Source organism: Phalacrocorax aristotelis, chromosome 19, assembly GCF_949628215.1.
Source record: "Phalacrocorax aristotelis chromosome 19, bGulAri2.1, whole genome shotgun sequence".
Taxonomy (NCBI): Eukaryota; Metazoa; Chordata; class Aves; order Suliformes; family Phalacrocoracidae; genus Phalacrocorax; species Phalacrocorax aristotelis.
In genome coordinates this window covers 6,345,868-6,368,209 of record NC_134294.1, presented here as the reverse complement: position 1 = coordinate 6,368,209, position 22,342 = coordinate 6,345,868, and the positions used below count along the sequence as shown (strand labels likewise).

Below are 22,342 nucleotides of genomic sequence, written 5' to 3'. Positions count from 1 at the left end.
GATCCCATATATTTCAGCCTTTAGCTTTCAGCCTCATCAAATAAGCGCCTTGCAATCCCCATTGCTTAACGTAATAGACTTTCTTCTCACTTCATCAGCACGACAGGATAAGATCTGGAGATTATTTTCACTTCTAGACCTATTTGTCATAAAGAGGTCCAACGATCAAGAACACTTGCGATTTGCATTTGCCGTGCAGGCCATTTAGTATGCCTCCAAAAGCGCATGTACCTCATGAGGGCTTACATCCTTTACCTGATATTTCTTCTGAAATTCCCTCTCCTCTTTGAGAGAATGCATTCACTCATCACCCAAGGACTGACAGTTAGGCTCACAATGCAAGTAATGCATTTTGTATGACTTTGAAAGCATCTTAACATAAGATACCTTGGTTTTTCTCATTATCCCTGGCGTTTTTCACTGAGGTCCTCCTGCAGGTTTTGGCAGCAAACATCAATTTCATATTCTTTTCCATTAAAAACCTGAACATTGACTTTGATTTGATAGATCAGTGGCAATTCCTGGTGAAACTCTCTTCAAGACCTTCCCTGCTTCCCCATGCCCCGCTTTGCCACTGCAGCTAGGTTAGTTCTTTGTCAGAGAGTACTGTATACTACACGTATCTAGAGATTAAACACAATAGTGGAGCTACAAAGAGGGTAAGACTGGGGGTTTGTGCTGTTGGGATGAGGAAAAGCAGATTACCTTTGATCTGTCACAGACTTCAGGATATGCCCTGAGCACCCCTCAGGAGGAGACTCTCTAGAACACATTGTCACAAATATTCAGTGAAAATTATGAGACGGAACGCCTTTCTGTTATTCTGGGTGCTGCAGGAAATCATGCTGCCTTGCTCTTATTTCTGATGATCTGTCTGGTATATATTTATTATTAAGTTGCCCAGAGATTATGCTGGCAGACATAAATTCTAAGCATTATTTGTACCAATAGTTCCAAAAGGCTTCCCTCCTCTTCTTCAAGGATGTGTCTTCCTGCAAGGCTGCAGCATCTCCAAAAGCTTGCATCAATAAGTGAACTCTTCATCTACACCTGAACTCATCAGAATCTGACTGTAAAAGACTGCACATGCTTCTCACCCTGTGTGCTCCGACCATGCCGGTGGCATTCAGTGAGTGCCCATTTCTCCTCGTGGGTATAAATGAAAAAAACAGGTCAGAAGGTGGAGTGAGAGAGCCAGGATTTACAGCTCAGGCTTAACGGGTACTCTGTGTTGCTTAGTAAGGTCTATAAAAGAAATATTTTATCATTAAAAGGCTGAATTCCTCCTGTCAGCACTGGAGACAATTCCTCTAGGTCAAGGCAGAGGCATATTTGTCAAAGAAGTTTAGCAAAGCGGCCCATTCAATGAGGCTCATTTTGTGTCTAACCAGAGGAAAACAAACCACCGGTCAGCTGAGCCAGGATCTTCCTGTAGGACTAAATATTTTAAAGTAAGAAAACATATTTTGTTACAAAAACTTGCTATGAAATTGCAAATGATCTCTGTGAAGAATTATTACCTATAGAGATCTGTGTAGAGATGACCGGGCTTTAAAGGAAGTTCAGCAGGAATGAAACCACAGCCATTATAATGGCTTTTGAAGGCATACATCCATCTTGCAAGGTAATAGCCTAATAGCATTCTAATACTAGGCGTGCTGCACTTTGGATATAAAGAGCAGTGTAATCATACAAATGTCAAATACTACAGAAGAGCATGCAGAAGCAGTGAAAGGCTCTGAGTGAAAGCGATGAACTGTGAGGAGAAACCAGTATGTCATCCTATTTGTCTCTGCATCTTAAGGTGATGTCATCAAAAGGCCACTTATGGCCACTGATGGCTGTGTATCAATTACCATTCGGGAAACACAGAATGAAGAGGTAAATGGGAACTAGATCCTGGTGATGGAGCTCCTTAACTTGTACTGCTGGGATAAATAAGGAAGAGGACTGAGACCTTTCCTCTTTCTGACTCAGAAACATGCCAGAATTATTTTCTAATACTACCTCCTTGTCAATCATCATAAAGGAGGTCATGCCCGATCTTAGTCAGGCAGTAGAGGAAATCAAAGGGAAAAAAGCCCTTGTTTCAGCAAGTTTATCGGGGATTTATCAGTGCTTACTTTAAACTGCCTGTCATTTTATTTGGGTCACCTAAGGCTGTCTGATGGCCTGCTGCCTCCCTAACTCAGACAGTAGAAAATGAAGTAAATCACAAAAAGTATGATGCCTGGAAATATTAATCAGGCCTACAAATGAACAACATTGATCATTATCATAACAGCAGTGATTATGGAAAACAAAGATTATGATTCATCTTTGGCACTTGCTGGTGTGGAACCTTTGCTCCAGAGAGGTCAAAATCGGTGACACTCACCAAATGATTAATCGTGCATGCTTCCAGTAAAGCTAGATAAATAACATTATCCTTTTTTTATACAAGAAGAATAGAGCTTCAAAACAATTGGATAATTTCCCATGACCAACAATGAATCAGTAAGCTTCAAGAACCATCATAGTCCTTCTCTGAAACTCAAGATAATCACCCATGTTGAAACTGTTTATGAACAAGTTATCAGTTTCCATTAAAAAAAGTTATGAGGATCAGTTTCCCAGGGAATCAAACTGTTTGGGGAATTCTACAAAATAATATAGTTCTACGAGATAATAGTATACTATACTTCTGTAATAGTATGAAACACACCTGTACTATAGTGACAAAACATTCACTGAAGAAATGTTACTCAGTAAAAGCCAGTACGGTAGTTAAAGCAATAAAACCCCTCAGAAGGACGAAGAACCAAAAATAAGAAATACAAGTAAACACACAATACCTCTAAATTGCCTTTTGGCCAAAGATTAAAAGAGAGCCAACTTGGCAGCACTTTATGAGAAAAATCAAAACAAAAAACCTACGCCGTTTCATCCGTCAGTTAAATGGAACTACTTTTAGATGGGAAAGCAGCAAGATGTTTTAATGTAAATGTAAATGACATTGCTCTTAGTTTAGACATGGAAGTGATGTACCTCATCTGCACTTGAAGTTGGAAGGGAATTCAGGAAGGCAGGATATGATTACTTGAACTAAATCTGGCCAAGACATTAGCATTAATGTCCTTTACTCTGATAAAAAGATCTCTGAAGGATTATTGGTCAAAGACGTCTCTTGGTTTGAACACGAGCTCAGGCAGTGGAAAACGTGATCAGCTACAAATGTGACCCTGGGACGCTGATTTAGTTTCTGTGTCACCATTCTCATCTGCACACAGGTAGTTACAACTGCAGCACATTCAGATACCAGTGATGGAGATTCACTATAGATTGAACAGCAAATATCCTGCCTTTAATAAGGTTCACAATTCCAAATGCCTTTTGTTGAAAGCTCCTCCCATAAAAGAAAGAAAAAAATCCCTCATAAAAGTTTTGTTTTCCTAAGTGAAGAAACACACTTTAAAAAGTTAAAAGTAAATACAGTTCAGCACTATTTATTAATGCTTAAACACAGTACAAAACCAAAATCCTAACTAAGGCCTTGCAAGATGACAGTGTCTGGAACACACGTTGTACCTAGCGTAAATGGAAAAGGGCTTCACCGGCATCACTGAACTCCTTACAACTGTGCCTCGTCTTTGGCAAACACTGACAACAGTCACGTTAATAAATGGTGCTCCCTTGCTCAATAAGAGAAGATGTGTGTGTGGCTTCCTGAGCTAAATCGCCTGTTACTCATGGGATGAATTCTTCAAGGTGACTGTTCAGCTGCTACTTGTTCCTTAAAAACATCCTAAAGATTCATTCTTTCCTTCCCCATGGCTTTGAAAAGGTTCAGCCCCATGCCTGACTTACTTCTTCCAGACCATTCAGATCAAGGTTGCCACAGCCTCCTTCATTCTGAGGCCCTTGAGTATTTCTTTCCCCATTTCTTCTCTCCTCCTGTATTCCATCCAAGCTCCTTGCACCTCTGCCCAACTGCACCCTCACCTTTACTGTGCTTGGTAATCCCCACCCACATCTCTCCTACTTGGGTGTAACACTCCCAAGCCTCCTTTACTGATCCCTGTGGCTTTTGCTTGCTCTGAACTTTGGTTGTATCTTTGGTAATGGAAGAAGCTGCCAGGCAGGGTTTGCCCGGCACCTTCAGTTCCCCAAGGCCCCCTGTTCTAGGAGGTAGTCAGGCAAGAGAGGTCACATGATACTCTTGCATTTGTTCACTGGGCAATGATTTCTTTAACGCATCTTGTGCTTGTAGGCAGTAAGCTCCTCCCAGCTAGCAAATTATGCCTTTGTACATCCAAAATATTTATAGGCAGCCAGTTAGCAGTGGCTTTAGGCAGCAAACAAAAGGAATAGATCAGTAGTCTCACTACGATACATGTCAGGGAACACATTATACATATGTGTACAGTAAGAGAGCACATTATAACTGATCTTCCAATTCCACAGGCTACAGACTGAAAAACTAGTGAAGGGCCTAGGGGGTAGTTCTCTGTATTTGGGGCAGAAATAAAGATTCCTGGTTTTTTCACTACTAAGCTGAGACCTATCTTGCTTAGCTGAAACAGCAATGGGTTCAACGGTCAACCTGTGAGGTAGATAAAGAAAAAAACCCTGCCCGTTGAGCACATGTGAGTGATGCAGTTAGGGCCTCTCCTGACCCCACTGTAACATGGCTGTTAGTAACAGGACTTGGGGAATTGCTTCCCCAAGGATATATCAAATGTCTTGCTGTGATACAAGAACTTTCTATTTAATCAGCGTTCTCAGTTCTGAGCAGCCTTGAGGCATGGCTGTTCTTGCAAGCATTCTCTGTCTTTCTGGACAATCTAAACAGAGACGCTCAGCAGCCACAGCGTTGCCATGTTTACTGGACAAGATTACATTTGAGTACATGTGAACACTAATTAACCCTCACTACATTCCTCGGGGTGCGTTTTCTTTCTCAAATTATTTCTTCATCCACCAAGGTCAGCCTCAAAATACTCATTCGACTGCATGCAGAGTAGTGCATAAAGTACTGCTTTCATTTTGATGGAGATACTGAAGCAAAGGACTTACCCAAAGGCACCCACGAATAGAACAAATTCTGATTCCTGTTTTTTGTACCTGACTGGAAAATTCGCAATGTTTTTCTTACGATTACAATCAGAGGAAAATTTTCTGCAGTGCAAAAGTCAGACAGCTATGTATTTTTAAAGAATAATCGATAGGCCTGTGTTCAAAAGCACATAAAGACGTTTTCGTGTCCTGTAACCACCCATATGGTCCTGCTGAGGGGCCTATATAAAATTAAAGACCAACTCCATCTTCTATGAGATATGAACTGTCTCACTTGTCTCTGTCCTGGAATTTATTACTTTCCAAGTTAATTTAGCAATATGTACTTATTTACTTGGTGCATTTCATGATTTAAGAACACAAATTTGCAATTCTAGTGGCTTCCCAAGCCCAGGTTTAAAATACGCCTTCAAGACATGATAGCAGCACACCACAGATACTTTACAGAGAGAGGAAATTCTATAGCATGATTCATTTGCATGTTGGAAAATAAATGGGGAGAAAGAAACTACTCTGAGAGAGAAGTCTCATTCTACACTGTCATTAGTGTTGAGCACAACATACCAGAGCGATGAATGGAATGTTCATGACAACACACTTATGCATGAAATACTTTGGGGTTGGGGAACATTAGAGAGAATGACAGAGGTGTAAATATGAGCTCTGGAATCCCTTCAGCATTCTGGAGCCTTTATTGCAGTCTCCCGGTTCATGTTTCTCGCATTTCTAGACTTAGATGACTTAGTAGGAATTCCAGTGTAAACACACACACACAAAAACAAGACAAAATGGTGTGGCAGAGGAAAAAGAAGGTAATTGTCCTCAGGTCAAAGGGTGTAAAACTAGGTACGTAAAATACTGCATGAGTTGCCACGGGGAATTTATTAGGTGAACTACATGTAGGCTAATACAGCATTCTAATAATACCTTGTGTCGATACAGTGCTTTTCGTCTTGAAGTATAATAGTAATAATTTATTCTAGAGTTCCTTCTGTTCCGCAAAACCTTCAAATATTTGTAAACTGTGAGCTCAGATTAGATATGAGTGAGTGTGAGAGATTAAACAAAACTATTACTTCTTGATTGAAGAAAACCATTTTTCCTTGAAGCATTTCATGGCACCAAAATAAAAACAGTTCAAAGAAAAGGATATGGGTTGATAAACTTCACTAACTCAAAAAGTTTTGATGTGGCCACAGGTGGGACATGTGAACGCTTTATGTCTGAAAGATCCCATTATTGTGATTGTAGCCAGAGGTGATGACGGAAAATATTACACATTTGAAATGAAGCTACAAGGAAATTAAAATTTTGACACCCCTCAGCAAACGGAAAATATTTTGATTTGGTTAGTTTCTCTTTTCATGATTTTAGATTCACTTTTTTTTTCTCTAATCTCTACCATTTTCCTACTTCTAGAAAAATATTTCTTGTCGATATTTGAGGCTTGTATAACAAAAATCGCTACATCTCTCAGTGGGGTTCTGTTAATTCCAAACATCATTTCAGTTTGCTGCACAACCGTAGCTCTCTCTGGGGTCTAATACAACAGTCACTTTGCATCAACCAGCCTGCCTCAGTACTTAGGACATAAATGAAAACTACCTAGTGAGATATCCTAGGAGGACAAAATATTTTGCAGTCCCCAGTTGGTAGAAAGAAAGTGAAATTTAAAACACATAGGTCGTTTCAAATTTCGGTTTAGCCCATAGGTACTGACATCCACGGCCATTTCTTTTTTCCCCCTTCTTGCTGTTGATTAACCTCCACAAGGCCATGACACCGAGCGCAGCTCTGGCAACAGAACTAGAAGCTTAAAGTGTGGGCTACCACTGCCCTCTGTTGGGTACCGGTGCAAGGAGAACCGTGGTAATTGCAGGAACCGTTCACGTGGAAGATGCCTGCATCTTTTGGAAGAGTAAGAAAAATTCTGGCCTTTATTGCGGTCACGCAGTCCCGCCTATGAGTCCATTGCAAACCCTCTGGGCAATCAATCATTTTCTTTTCTGCCTTTTAGTTTCCCCTGAGGCAATAAAGGAAGATTATTAGCCTAGCGACAGAGGTACACTTGCCCTTAAACTAGTACATATACTAATAGTTAATGAATAGTTAATGAATACAATACAGCGGCTATGCTCTACACCTAGAGCACGAAACACAGAGCCAATCTCTTCCTTATGTTTTTTTAAAATTAAATCTTGGGTAATCAAACTGCGTGAATTCCCTTTCACAAACGTTACCTGAGATGCAAATGTCAACAGCCCTGAATGGAAAGGACTGGGAGCGAGCAAAAAATTCCTCTCCCCTGGGATGCAATTCAGTATGTATGTGACAACTGAAATGTCAAAACATTAAATGTAAACCACAGATAGGTTATTTCTTAGTCTTTTGAAGAAGAATTTTTCATCGGTTGGTGATTTTTGTGTGTGAACACATTAGGAAATAAAAGTATTTGAATAAAAGGATTCAGTATAGCTGAAACTCAGTCTCGAGCTGGATTCAGATCACCAGAGAACAGATTACCATAATCCTGACAATAAAGGCTGAGGTGAAATCTTTAGAAAATGACCATTGTGATCGATGTCTGCTAAATCCCATCTTGCACAAAGTGGCCCATAAATATGATTTTAGTGTAGCTTACTCAACATGCCTCTGTGCCAAGAATGATGTTAAGGCCAGGTGGAATTTTGTGTTTTACAAAACACTTCACAATTACCCATGTTGTTAAAATGTTTACTCTTTTAAGCGTAGGCCCCTCCCACAATCCCTCACAGGAGAGAGCTGCGTGCAGTTGCGCTGAATGGTGAGCTACAGATCTAAGACATAGAACCCTGTGTCCACTTCAGTGGAGCAACACTTTGCAGTGCTTTCTGATAAGATGGTCTGGATATGCAATCTTAAATTAAGAGTGAACAGGCACCACATCTTCCCGAAAGGAGGCTGGAGTGAGGGGGGGGTTGGTCTCTTCTCCCAAGTCACCAGTGACAGGATGAGAGGGAATGGCCTCAAGCTGCTCCAAGGAATGTTTAGATCGGGTATTAGGGAAAAATTATTTGCTTGAAGAGTGGTCAGGCATGGGCACAGGGTGCCCAGAGGTGGGGGAGCCACCATCCCCGGGGGGGTTCAAAAACCATGTAGACCTGGCACTTGGCGCCATGGTTTAGGAGGCCTGGGGGTGTGGGGTTGGGGGTTGGACTTGATGATCTTAGAGGTCTTTTCCAACCTTAATGATTCTACGGTTCTGTTCTATGATTCCTGTCACATTTGGCCTCCTGTCAGGGAATAACTTGCTTTACTCTTTTTTAACATTACTGAAGCAGCAAATGCACAAATATGATACAAAACCATTTGCTCTATTTTTATGGGCCTACCCATGGAATCCTGCAACAAAATATATTGCCTGTGCACTGAATGAGTTTGTATTTATCCATTTTATGAACACTGAGAATTTAAAGAAAAGATTCAGGATACTTATAGCAAAAAAAACCACATAGAAACCAATTGTTTTTCAGGAAAGAAAAAAAAAATCAGACAACCCAGTGATCCTTTCTAAATATAATCTTCTATACAATCGTAATAATGGAACGGTGATGTCAAAGTACACCGGACTCATGTTATCAGTTTTTTTCCTGGCGGTTGACATTTTGCCTTGACACCATCACTGTTGACACACATTTTCCCTGCCCGTCACCCTCGCGGGGTTTCGGACCGGCCTCACCCAGGGCAAAGGCCTCGCAGCGCGGCGCCGCCCGCTGCCCCTGCTCCGCTCCCGCAGCCCCGGCCCTCAGCAGCTCCCGCCCCGCCCCGGCCCCGGTCCTCAGCAGCTCCCGCTCCCGCAGCCCCGGCCCTCAGCAGCTCCCGCCCCGCCCCGGCCCCGGCCCTCAGCAGCTCCCGCAGCCCCGGCCCTCAGCAGCTCCCGCACAGCCATGGTGGGGGCGGAAACGGAAGTCAGCTAGGCAGTGGATAACGCACTCGCGCCCCGGAAGTGGGGCGGTTCCTTCCCGGAAGGAGCCGCCAGCACTGCGTTGGCCCCGCCTCGCCGGGCCGCCATCTTGGCTGGGAGCCGCGGTCGCGCCGCAGCGGGGAGGCGTGGGGGTCGCGGCCCTGCCTGTTTTCTGCTGCGGCGCTCCTTTCCTTTCTTCCTCCTTTCCTTCCTTCCTCCCGCCTTCCCTCCCTCGCTTGGCCTCCGGCTGCAGGCAGGTGGGGCGTCCCGGCGGTGGAGGGGCCTGCTCTAGCAGGGAGAGGTGAGTGGGGCCTGGGCCGGTGGGGCGAGCCCGTGAGGGGAGCTCAGGCAGCGTGGGGGGCTCCAGTGGCTGCCGTCTCCCTTCCCCCGTCTCCTCCTTCCCCGACCGGGTGGGGCCCGGGCCGGGCAGCCCGTTTGCTGTAGGTCCTCAGCTCCCCGGTTGTTCTCTTGCTCCTTCTCCGTCTCCCGCTCGCTGCCTGCCTCCTCAGCCATGGAGCGGCCAGCGGCGGGGCCGGGCTCGCGGCTCCCCGCCGAAGGAGGCGCTGACTGGGCACCACCTCGGGCACGGCTGCCTGCTCCCCGCGGCGGTGGCGGGGCGCGGGGGGCCGGCGGTGCCCTTGGGTTAGTCCCCTGACCCTCCCCGCCGGGCTGGGAGCATCGCGCGGCTGATGCTTGGCTGTCTAAAGAATGGCGGGTTGCTTGCTTCCGTGCTTCTGGTAAATTGTATTGTCGAGATGGGAAAATCAGTTTGCGGTCGTAGCTTCTTGTAAATGTTCATTGTCTGCGTTTAACATACAAATGTTCTTTCCGATGAGGCTTTGGGGGGTGTTAAAATCCCAATAACTAAATGCTGTGAAGTGTTTCAGTGTATTTTTGCTGTCCGTAGTGAGGGGCGCTATCGCAAGACTTCAGAACAAATAATAGTCTTAAATCAAAAAGATAAGATTTAATCCACGTTTGAAAATCAAACCTGACTTCTCTAGAGAAAAATTCTTAATCTTACGATTTCAGGAGGTTTGACTTAAAAACATGTGTGACTTCCTTCAAGAAAAAATGTCTCAAACAATAACTTACAGTAATCCTGACAAAGGCCGGCTTCAGTGCGTTTGAGTAGGGTTTGAATGTTTGACCACGTACAACTGTTGCTTAAATATTCTTTCTTTACGAAATTGTACTTGACTATCTGTTCGAGTAAAGGAATAGAAAGGATTGCAGGCCTTTAACATAATTCTTGTGTCAAATGCTGCTATTCTATTGTAAGCATTGCCTTATCTCTTCATACAAGCTGTTTGTAAAATCTTTCCTTTATGTTCTTGCTTGAATATCCACGTAGAAAGCTAAATAACTTGCTAAATTTCTTGGGGGGGAATCGAGTTAAATAGCAGTTGTTAATTGGTATATGTTCTGTAGGGGCATTGTAAGGGCTAATGCTTTCTTTGTCTTGTAAGCAGCATGGAATTTCCTTTCTTCACACTGACTTATCTTATTTTGGATGAGGTCTTTGTTTAGTTGGAAGAGAATAATCTGGCTCAGAAGTTCCCTTCTGTAAATTCAGCGGACTCTTAAGCAGGCAGCAGATTTAAAGTCCTTCACCTCGAAGTCAGTAATACAGTTATTGTGGGTTTTGTTTGCTCTTTATTTCAAATAACTGGATGTGTAGAAACAACAAATAATTTAAATCGTGGTCAAATGTACATAATAGATATTTAAACTGAATAGGGAAATTAATTACTCGAAACGACTAAGCCCTTTAATACAGTGTCCTAATGATATGTGTTCAGACTAAACACAGGACTGGTTATTAAGCGTTCAAGTAGGTTCTATAGTGCAGCATATTTCCATGATAGCAATTCACTGTGATATTTAAACAGCAGTGTTCTGGAAGGAGTATTTTCCCATTTTGGCAATATATTAGAGTGTCTTGGGAGTGTGTTGGTTAAGATTTTGCATGGTTCTTGCCACTTAAGTTATGGTAATTTAATTTATATTTGAAAAAATACTCTGTAAAGTAGATCTTGCAAAAATCTGGAGCTGTTCAATGTAGCATAGTACCTCTGTGTCTACTGAGATTGTGTTTATATTTTTTTAAAAAAAACTAGATGAGCAACAACAGTAATAAGAGAGCACCAACAACAGCAACACAGAGACTTAAACAAGACTACCTTCGAATTAAGAAAGATCCAGTGCCTTATATCTGTGCAGAGCCCCTCCCGTCTAATATCCTTGAATGGTAAGAATTAGAATGAACTGTTCCTGCACTTGTGGAGAGAACAAGATTTTCCAGGTCATCAAGCCTGACTCCCTCACTCCTACACATTGTGTGGGTATCTTGGTTTTGGGAGGTGGAGTATGAAACTTTTGCTGAAGTGATACTGATCTTCATTTTTCTAGAGAAATTGATGCCTGACTGTGTGATGGCTTTCATACTGATTACATTTCTTTCTTTGTCCTAGGCACTATGTTGTACGGGGACCTGAAAAGACTCCCTATGAAGGTAAAAGTTAGCATGTAGCAAAAGTGTGCATGTACTTTATGTTGTGATTAGCATGCCTGAGTAATTGCATGCCTGTTTGAGTGGGCAAAATATAACTACTGTAAACAGCTCTAAAAACTGTTAGTGCAGTTTCAGACCTGTCTGTGACTTGTGTGATAGCTTGTTAAAAAGAGGTAGTGGTCCTGTGGTCTGTTAGTGATTTTTCTGTTATTAAGGATTCTAACAAAACCACATGTAGGTGAAACTGAAGACAGATGACTTCCCTTTAAGTAATTGCTAAAGGTTGTGGAGCAGATAACTCACTTTAGATAGTATGTGACATAGAATTTCAAAAAAATCCCATTTTGTTACCACATAGATATTCTCAGTGACCTGGGACACATTCTTTTTATGATTTCCTCTGGAGAAAGTGAGGAATGTAAAAGCCTTATTAATTAGTTGTAGTTGCAGATTTCACAATGCCTTCTTGAGCCTCTCACAAAATGCTTTTTGGGATCGGATTCTTCATAGGACTGTAGTTGCAGTTACCTGTGTTTCTGGAAAACCAACCGATTGGTATTCTTTTAAATACACTTTGGCTGGTTTTCCTTAAATTTATTATGGACTTGGCAACAGAAAGTACTGTTTGTAATATGTGTGTGAGAGAACTGTCTCCAAAGTAAATCTGCTGCAGGTGTGGATCCTTATTCCTGTGTTTTAGAGGCACAAGATGATGTGCTTGACCTCTTTAGTGTGAGGGGGAGAAGGAGACAAAGGGGTTTATTTGGCCCATTTTAAGTAGCAGCTTAGAACTTCATCTTCATGCAAAATAAGTAATTCATCTCTTTATGTAATGCAGGTGGCTATTATCATGGGAAACTAATATTCCCCAGAGAATTTCCTTTTAAACCTCCTAGTATTTATATGATTACACCTAATGGAAGGTTTAAGTGTAATACAAGGTAAGGATTTTCTTCTAACACTTAAGCAATTAACACCATTTTAGCAATGTGTATAATGTGTAATGATTTTAATGGCAAAGGTAAAACACACTGCCTGTCTTATCCTTTTGAAGGTTGTGTCTTTCAATCACTGATTTCCACCCGGATACCTGGAATCCAGCTTGGTCAGTCTCAACGATCTTGACGGGCCTTCTTAGTTTTATGGTGGAAAAGGGCCCCACACTGGGCAGCATAGAGACGTCAGAGTTCGCAGTAAGCTCCAGACTGTGTGATGTAACTTTTGTCAGCTTAGGGAATGTTGAACGTGACCTCAAAGTTAAAACAGCAGTAGCAGCTGGCGTTTTGATTTCTTAGAGAACTTAAACTTCCTTTTAGTAAACAGTATGATTAGGACTTTCTTTCTCCTTCCTTCCTTTCCTTCCTTCCTCTTGAAGAGTCTGCCAAGCAGGCGCACTAGTACAGAACACTAATCCCATAAGATGAAGAATTGAAAACATAACTTATATCTAGAAATGCCTGTTGTGGTGAGTAATGTTCACAAGTAGGAAGCTGTAAATGTTAGAAACTAGTTTGGTAGTGGTGTGCGCTGTTCTTGTGGGAAATGATGAGATGTTGAATTACAGCATATTGACTTCATTTATATGCAACTGCTGATAACTTTTGTTTCCTCCACAGAAAAGACAGCTTGCTGCACAAAGCTTAGCATTTAATTTAAAAGATAAAGTCTTCTGCGAGCTCTTCCCTGAAGTGGTGGAGGTAAGGGACTTCATCTGTGCAATAATTTGGTTCTCTGCAGTTTTTCAACTTCTCTGTGTAGATCTGGAAACTAATTGTTTAGGACTTTTCCCAGACAGTAGCTACTTCTGTCAGTCTTGGAAGCCTTTTAAAAGGCACTGTTGCTATGTGTGAGAATTAAAAACTTTAGTCTTGAAATGGAATTGTTTTCTGCTGCACAAAGATCCATTATAAAAAGAATCAAATATGCGTATTTAGGATAGGTATCATAGCCTTGACTGAGCTGCATGTGCCGCAGATGTGGTTGCGGTCCCGATATTTTAGACTTCTATACTGTGTTTTCTTGAGTTTGGGCAGGACTTGGTCCATCAATATCCTAGACTTTTTTTTTCTTAATTCTCCTTTAAGATCAGAGGCTGTTATAGAGAATGGGTGATACGTTTTTAGGATATGTATCTTCTTTGCGCAACACTAACCTTGTAGGTGTGTTGATACACAGTTTACATCGTCATGTATAGGTAACAGCTGAAGGATATAGACATTTGCTTTGTGTAAGGTTCTGAAAATGGTTACCCTTCAGCCAGACAATTTATAGATGGTATAGGTTTAAGAAAGATGGGGGGGCGGGGGGGGAAGGTATCTCACTTTCATTCAGAGCTCTGGGATTTTCTGGCCAGTTTCCACTTACGGGTCTAAAAGGTCTCATCTGCTATGAAAGAAGGATGCTCCTTTCTTCACTCATCTCTCAAGATGGTTCCTTCCTTGTAACTTCTTACTGAAGGAATTCAGTTCTTTCAGCCTGGTGTTGAGACTCAATTTTCTGCATACCGTATGGGAACAGCTGTTATGGACTCTGTTTCATGACTCTTGTGTTACAATATTAAAATGCTGATGCTCATTGTAATGTGGAATTCTAGGCATAAAATTGATTTTTGTCAGGCAAACTGTTCTGGGTTGTACAAATTTCACCAAATTGCAGGTCTTAATTATTGCACAAAGAATATATACTGTAGAAGAGTAGGGAAAAGATACAGAAGAGCCTTTTTCCGGCTGTTTTCTTAATCATAAGCGATGTGTGGTTTTGTTAGAGATAACCTGAGGTCATAAACATATGAGCCCAGCTAGTGAAGTAAACGTTGTCCACAGAAGGAAATGGCCTTCCTAGGCAGAGTGGGGAGTGCTTATGGAACTTCATGTTTGATCCATCTATTATTATTCTTAAAAGTATTCGCAAAGCTCTAGCTTAAAAACCACTGTCCTACTTTGTCTCCTTTTGGTATAGCCTTCTGGGAAAAGTTTTATCTGCATTTCCTTTCTTCTTCATGCAGATACAAATCTGAGCTGAAGGTTTTAATTGTATTTTCTTACCAGTTACAAGAATGCCAGAGAATCAAAAATACTTTCTGCAGTATTGTTTTGCCAGTACCTAAATCACTGGGAAGCTCTGAAAACAATAATAGATAACTGCTGCTGTGTTCAAGCACAGGCAGATTGTTAACATGAAATATTTACAGTACTAATCCTTCTAAGCTTCTGTGATTTCTTTAATTTTTTTTTGGTGTCTTGTGTTCAAAACAAGTTGGACATGAAATACTTTTGATGCAAGAATTTCTCATTCCTGAAAAGTGGCTTCTCAGAAAATGTGTATGTGAACTAAAAATAAACTTGGCCAGATGATTGTTACTGTCAATTACTGAAGCAGGTCACTTTGCAAGAAGTTGGGGAGACCGTACAAGTGTATGTAATGCAGCTAAATAAAAAGACCTACAATATAAAGACATGTACCATACCCTTCTCTTGAAGTCACGTAAGAACTTGGGTTCTGAAATCTTTTCAAAACACCCAGCAGCTTCACTGCTTTCACTTCCAGCTATTCAGTTTTCTTTTTTTCTTTCTCCAGGAGATTAAACAAAAACAGAAAGCACAAGAAGAGCTCAGTAACAGACCTCCATCCCTCCCTTTACCAGATGTTGTCCCTGATGGGGAAGCACACTACGGTCAGAATGGAATACCCCTTCTTAATGGGCACGTACCATTGGCGCCTGCCAATCATCCAGGTCTCCAACAGGCCAATCGTAACCATGGACTTTTAGGCGGAGCTTTGGCGAACTTGTTTGTTATAGTTGGTTTTGCAGCCTTTGCCTACACAGTCAAGTATGTACTGAGAAGCATAGCGCAAGAATGAGGATGGTAAATCCAAGACCAAATTAGGTGTAGTTGCAGAATGAGTGGGACTCTTTGGGCATCTGACTCTGACACTGGGATAAATATTTGTTTTACCAAATTGGAGGTAAAACATCGGTTGGCTCATGGGTTGTGTTTGGGAAATGGAGTAGTTTTGATTAGTGAGAAAACTAAAAAGTTCTGTTCACAGATCCTCTTGTCCTCGCCACTCTCTAGCAGTGGCTCACAAACAAGTCAAAGCATTATTGATGAGACGCTAGCATTTCTAATGCTTTGATTTTTATAGCAGTTCTCCATTGGTTATTTGAAATTTGAAAATCTTAAGCAAATAAGGCTTTTTACTTCATTGAACAATTTTTAAAATTCCACAATTTATGCATATCGTGGTTTAGTTTCATTAGGGAAGAGTCTGTACAGGTGTTGAAATGATTCAAGTAGAGATTTCATGTGGACTCGGTGAGGGTTTGGTTAATATGAACATTGCTACAGAAGATGGCTGGTTTCTTTTTTAAAATAGAATGAACATCATTGCATATCTAGTCAGTAGTGATTAGATGAGTGGGAAAATAACACCGTGTGCGTTAAATGTGTTGTCTAAATTGTCACAATTTAAATGAAGGTTATATTTGGGCTACAAGGGGTGCAGTTGTCCTTTAGGAATGATTAGCAAGAAAAAGCATTTTAATTGGTCTTTAGTGGGGATACCAATATCCAGTATTGTTTTGGATTTGTTCACTTACAGATGTCCGTTTTGGGAGGCGTTATATTTGAAAGCTGTAATACTTAATTTTGATCACAAGGTGCCACTGTTGGAAAAAATAATAAAACTGCACACACTATTGGAGACTTGATTGTGTATTCAGAAAACCTTCTCTGGATTTCTTGGGCTTTGGTAAATGAAGTAACCCCAGCCCTTGTGAAGATGATAAGACAAATGAGTCTGAATAACAGACCAGCTTCTTCAGAGTCAGCTGAATTAATCTGAAGTGTCACTAGCTGAAGCAAACCCTTAAAATTCGTTCCACTTGCTTACTTGGAAGATTTGTGTAAACCTTAAAAAAACCACCACCACCACCAAAAGCCAAAACCCAAACCCTTCTAATTCATCTGAGATTTTAGAAGCTTTTTGCTCTTATGTATAAGTTCATCACTGTTCCCCTTCAGATGATTGATGACTGAAATGCTGATGTTTGTTCATGGAATTACAGGACTGTGGATAAACACTAAAGCTCCTAGGGTAGTTCAAAAGTCTGAAATTACTTTTTTAACTGAGTTTCCTTGGTTCCCCACGCCCCCCATCCTGCCCTTGCTTGATTTTATCCAAATGCTTTGTTTCACCAGAGGCAAACTGACCATGCCTCATAATTGACAGTGATGCTTAGTCACCTGAGGAAGAATGTGCTCGCTGTTAATGGTACCACAAACCGTCAAAGGTGGTGGCAGCGTAAAAAGCTCTGCATCTAACCGCATGGTCTTATTTTCAGTATTGTGAAGGGCCCAAATAAATATTGCCTTATATATCTAAGGATTTTTTGAAACAATTTTTTTGTTTTCCTTTTCAGATTTGTTCTCTCTCTCTACTTCTCCTTAATATCTTGACTTGTAAGCAAAAATGTATTGTTAACCCATGAGCCATGAGCAGCTTAGAGCATCAGTGAATGTGACCAATTCTCTGCAATAGGTAGGAATTCTCAAAGCTAGCAGAAGAGTTCTATACTAAAGAAATCTTAAAGCAGTTCTTACTGAGGTAAGGGAGGGAGGAGATGGGGTGTGTGGGGTTGGAATTTGGGAAAGGCTAGATTTTAAAATGTATTTATAAATCTTTTGGGTTTTTTATTTTGTGGTTTTACCAAATCTTATAACTGTTTTTTTTAATTTACCTCTTGTATGTGCTTAATCAGCTCTTGTAAGAAGAGAAGCACCAGTTGTATGTATCTATCTAGAAACATTTCTGTTCTGTCAGTCTGGGGGTGTGCTGGAAAGGAAGGGGGAGTGTCATGTCTTTCCTGCAGTGACAGGATTTTCAAGCTGGCTTGTCAGACTGATTTATTTTATTTTCTCAAAGCATATGGACCTGTAGCTGAGGCTGTTCTGCCTCGTAGATCTTAGTATCATTCAAATGCCTTTTATTACCGTTGACATCCGTCGCCTAAAGGCAGAGGCTTGTAGTTGGTTATCTCTGCTTATCTTCTTACATTATGGAAATTATTTTGTCCACATAAATGAAGACAAAGGCAAGGAGACCTTGGGCGTGGTGTGTTCACATCTTTTGTGAAATGGACCTAACCAAGGTAAAAGAGCCAGTAACATCCAGAGGTGTTGAATAAAAGGCATTTTATTATGTGACAAGAAGTTGGCCTTAAGCTACACCAAAGTATTTGAAGGTGGGTCTCTTGTTTTTAGTAAGTGCCACAATTGGAAGCAAGAACTTTGGTTAAATCCTGGACATGCTGCATTTTCTTCTGAGGATTGGTTGTATTTAAAAACAAAACTTCCAATTGCAGTTTCTCTTCGGTACCCTGGATTCAGAGAAAGACGTGACAGTCATTTCGGGTACCGTTTGTTGAAAGCTACGAGCAAGAGCTGACTGAACCCTTCCACCTATGGCTTACAAGGTTTTGATACATCTCCTTGCTCCTTGCCTTTGGTAACGGAAGATTTATTCCCTTTTGTCTAGGTTTTACTGGTTTGTGTTTTTTAAAAGCATTTATAATAGTATGTGATATCTGATCTTTTGGTTACCAAAGTCATTAGGTGGAGTAAACCATTCTTTGCCATGCAAAAATACTACGTGCCCTGAAGCAGTGCATTACTTAATGTAATAAAACTAAAAGCTGTCCCTCAGTATATGATATTGGAACAAATGTCTGGCCCTTCACTTTCATGCTGCAATTTCATAGATTTCTGTGCGATTGTTATACACAGGTGGTAGGGAACTTTTGCAGCTTGAATCAGCAGACATCTCAGTGGTCACCTTTAAATATATCCTGATTTTTTTTTTTTAAATCCTGAATTTGTGTGTAGTCGTAACTTTTCTCCCCCTGAGATTGCAAGGTCACGGAAGTTACCTTACTTCAAGCATGTACTGAGGAGTAGAAATGACTGCATTGTAAAGTTGTTTGTTCATAATAAACATTCATGATAAAATTTATACTTTCTGTGGGACTGTTTTTGGGAAAGGAGTTGCTGGGAAGAAATCTGAGTGGGTATATATGGTCTAGAGAACAGAACTGTGGCAAAACTGCATCTCCCACCTCCGGATTTTTTTTTCGCCTCAAATTAGTTTAGTATCCCTTAGATCTGTGGTAAAACACCTCCAGGAAGACCTCAGGTAGCAATTTCTTCAGATCTTTTGTTTGATAATGCGCTTCCTTTACAGAGAAATATTTGCTTTTTAATGACATAAAGTCACAGCTGCTGTTGTCGCGCAGTACCTGCTTTAGTACCTCCTCTGAGACGTGTAGGAGCCGCTCGAAGGTGCTGTTCCGCTGTTTTTCCCAACAGTGATGATGTGTCTGTAGAAAAAGGTAGGTTGGAACCTTGCCGCTAACTCGGCAGGCGCTGTTTGAGTGCAGTTTGACTCCGTTCTGCTGCTGCTCCCTCAACATCTGGATAGCTAGTGCTGTTTTATCTAGACGGCTTCAGTTCTGTGTGAAGCTGTAAATGTTACTCGGAGGCTGTCTTCGCTTTTGACTTTCAGAATTTGGTTCTGGGCTGGCATTCCAGCTGCGTGTGTGGATCCAAAACATAGTTGCTTCTAATAGCAATTTGTTTATAACCTGAAGTTAGGGTTTTTTGCTTGACTGACATCTGCTAGGGCTGAGCTGTGTCCAGATTTGTTTTATGAAATAATGCATTCTCCTTAATAATGCTGGTTTTCTGGTTTTTTTCTTATTCAGAACAGTTCATGTGCCTGGACTACTTTTGCACTCCATTGTTTAGTCTTAGTGCTTTTCATTTTGTCAGTTGCCCTACTTCAGGGTTTTTTTTAGTGCTTGTATTAGTAAGGAGCTAGTCAGATGAGGTTAGCCGTGTTCCTGTATTTCGGATCCATGTAGTCATGCAGGATTCTTGCTGTGAGGGCAGGCATTGTTCTGCCCCTACCCTAGACAAATTCAATAAGGGGAAAAAACCCTCCTATTGCGTTGGCACAAACACTTGCATTTGAGACTGGCTGTTGGTAGTGTCTATCTAGCTAGGTATTAAACGGGAAACTCTCCCATACACGGAAGGCCAAAGGAATGAGATGCTTCTTGCCCATCTAATGGATTCTTCAACTTGCCTTAAATGTGTCAGCGGTCAGCAAGTGACAACTGTCTTTTCTTCAGAAGAGCAAGCTCATCATTTGTAATTAGAATGGTTGCCTTAAGCCCTGTGCTGCAAAAGGTATTTTTTGAATGTCTGAATAATTTCGGCTAATAACTCCTTGCTGTTAGTGGTTTATATTGCAACCCAGTCACAGGAAGACAAACAGCGTACAGGATGATACTTCTCTCGCTGCCCAGCAAAGGCCAGATCTTCTTAAAGCAAGAAAGCGATGTTTTCAGTGGAAAAGTCTCTCACACAGACACACGCACACAAAAGGGAGGCTACTGAGCACGAACTCAAAGCATTAACATCTCGTGTTTACTGAAAAGGCTTTTCTGGGCGATGAATGAGGATGGTTTATTAGGGTTTACTGGGAACCTTCTATTAGCAGTAAAAGCTTTGCCCCAGCGACGTTATTTCACGCCTGGGTCACCCCAGAGGGTCCAGTGCAAGAGAAACCTCAGCGGTCGCAGCCAATGTTTTTCTGTTTTGCCAAAGGTCTTGGTGTTTCCGTGGGTTTGCCACGAGATGGCGTCGCGATCCCGCGTGGGTCGGGAGCGGCTGGCTGTGCCGGGTGGGGGACGGGGGAGAGCGCCAGATGCAGAGGCTCCCCAAAACGTGGGGTGCGGGGAGATCTTGCGGGAGGCAACTGGAGTGCCCATAAGCTCTTGGTCTGTCTTCCCAAAGCTGCTCTTTTTGTCTGCTAATGTGCTTAGGTTTGTTCTAACAGCTTTTGTATATTAACCCAATCAACAGTTGGAGCTTTTATTGGATTAGCGTTAGGAAAGTTTAGATTTAAACCTAAGGGATCTATTATAGGAGTACTTCAGACCTTTATCTGCTCTGAAGTTGGGGGGGCTGGGTGTGTCAGTGAACAGCAATGTGCCGCCTTCTGTATTGGCTTAAAGAAATAACTGTCTCTGCACCAAGAGATACGTCTACAACGGGCAACTCTGGGAAAACCCTAGCTTTTGACCTTTTGCCCTTTGGATAGTACTCTTAGCATAGTTAGGTGAGGTCTATCTTGAATAAAAGGCGAATTGCGTAAGTAGAGATTGAAAGATCAAATCACAAGTTTCTCGCCTGACTATTTGGTTTCCGCTCCAGCGGCTCCTTACAGTGTTTGCAAACACTGCGTTTGGGTTGTCGCGCACGATTTTGAAATGTAAATGTGGCTTCTTAAAACATCTTCCCTGCTTCAAAGCTTACCTCATGCAGAATTGGTATCGTCACATTCTTGACTACTCCCGTTACTGCTGCAACGGTGCTGAGCTCAGAGAAGAAACCAGTTGTGATTTCAGTCACTCTGAGATCCTTGGTTTGCTGTGCTATTAAGTGCAACGTTGGCCTATTCCTACTGTTTTTGCAAATGGGCGTTGAATGTTCCTTGTGCATTGGCAAGACTCGGGTGCTCCGGAACTGCTGCAGCTAGGATGGGGGAACACCAGTAGCCAGGTGTGCCATTTTTTCTACATATAATACAAATACTGAATTGAAGGTTGGAGAAGTAACAGCTGTGCTGATGCTTATTTCAGCCCCACAGAGAGAAAAGTACACAGTCAGGAGCTAGTGACAGTCGGCTTGTCCTGCGGGACCATCAAGTAACTTTGCCTTGAGATTGCAAACGTAGTTAGGATTCATCTCCCCCAAATCTGAGGGTGTAGTTGTGGGATTTGGCTCTTGGGATGCGGAAGGAGATGCTGCAGGCAGATGCAGCCTGCATCAGCAGACCAAAAAAGCGATTGCCCCATCCCAGCCTTGAATGTCATTTCTTGCCGTGGTGTGTGGATCTGTCAAGCTGTTTAGCTGCAATATGACAGATTGTCCTATTAATGTGTCATCAAGTGCACTTTTACAAATTCATGGCTTGTCTACAACTAACCTGAAAAAAAGAGGCTTAAGTATGAGAAGGCGCCAAAGAAAGTTAAATATTATTAACAAATAAAGTCTGCCACGTAGTTTTGATGGAATGTGAGCTAGTTGGGGGAGGGGTGATATGCTGTTAACTCTTTAGCTTCTGTGTGACTTCCTTCCTTACTCTCCCTCTCTTCTCTTTCCCAAACTCCATTTCTCTCTAAAGATGCTTTAAAAAAAAAAAAAAGTCTGTATTCTAATTCCTGATTTTTGCACTGAGATTGTTCATGCCTCCGTTTCCCTGAGCCATAGATAATAGAGCTGTTGCTCCTGATCCACCCTGGCTGCCTTTAAAGTCCAATGAAGAACTGTGTTAGCATTATTACTTGGATTACAGAAGGCACGGTAAAGGGATTGTTTAAAGAAAGCAAATCTGTTGCTTGCTAGCTGCATAAGGGACTTCAAATGATGTGATCTTCGACCTTTTATGGTTCTTGGACTTTCCTGTGGTACAATCTCATAAATTTTTGCGCATCACACTATTTGTAGAAAGAATAGGAATATTTGTTCTAGGTGGTGGGGAACTGACAAAGATTTGCAGACTGTCCAAGTACTTCAACACCTCTGTTAGGAAGTGCTTGTAGATGTGTAACCTTTGGTTTTCTGCTATTTTTAAGAAACAGCCCACCCTCTCGTAAAGAAATGGGAAAGCCCCCACTGAGCCAGCCTCTAATGAGAGCTAAAATGTTGTATGGAACACAGCTAACTGGAGCATAAAGTAAGAGTCCTGAGGTATCAATGTGTGGT

General features: G+C 41.7%; 1 protein-coding gene across 1 annotated transcript; it reads left to right on the top strand.

Moving 5' to 3' along the window:
- The first annotated feature begins 9,072 nt into the window (after positions 1 to 9,072).
- UBE2J2 (ubiquitin conjugating enzyme E2 J2) lies at positions 9,073 to 18,524 on the top strand. The gene is made up of 7 exons (XM_075114229.1): positions 9,073 to 9,299; positions 11,119 to 11,249; positions 11,473 to 11,513; positions 12,352 to 12,454; positions 12,568 to 12,706; positions 13,130 to 13,210; positions 15,090 to 18,524. Exons 2-7 carry the CDS (start codon positions 11,119 to 11,121, stop codon positions 15,372 to 15,374), a joined length of 780 nt encoding a protein of 259 aa, XP_074970330.1. The 5' UTR covers positions 9,073 to 9,299; the 3' UTR covers positions 15,375 to 18,524.
- Positions 18,525 to 22,342: the final 3,818 nt, after the last annotated feature.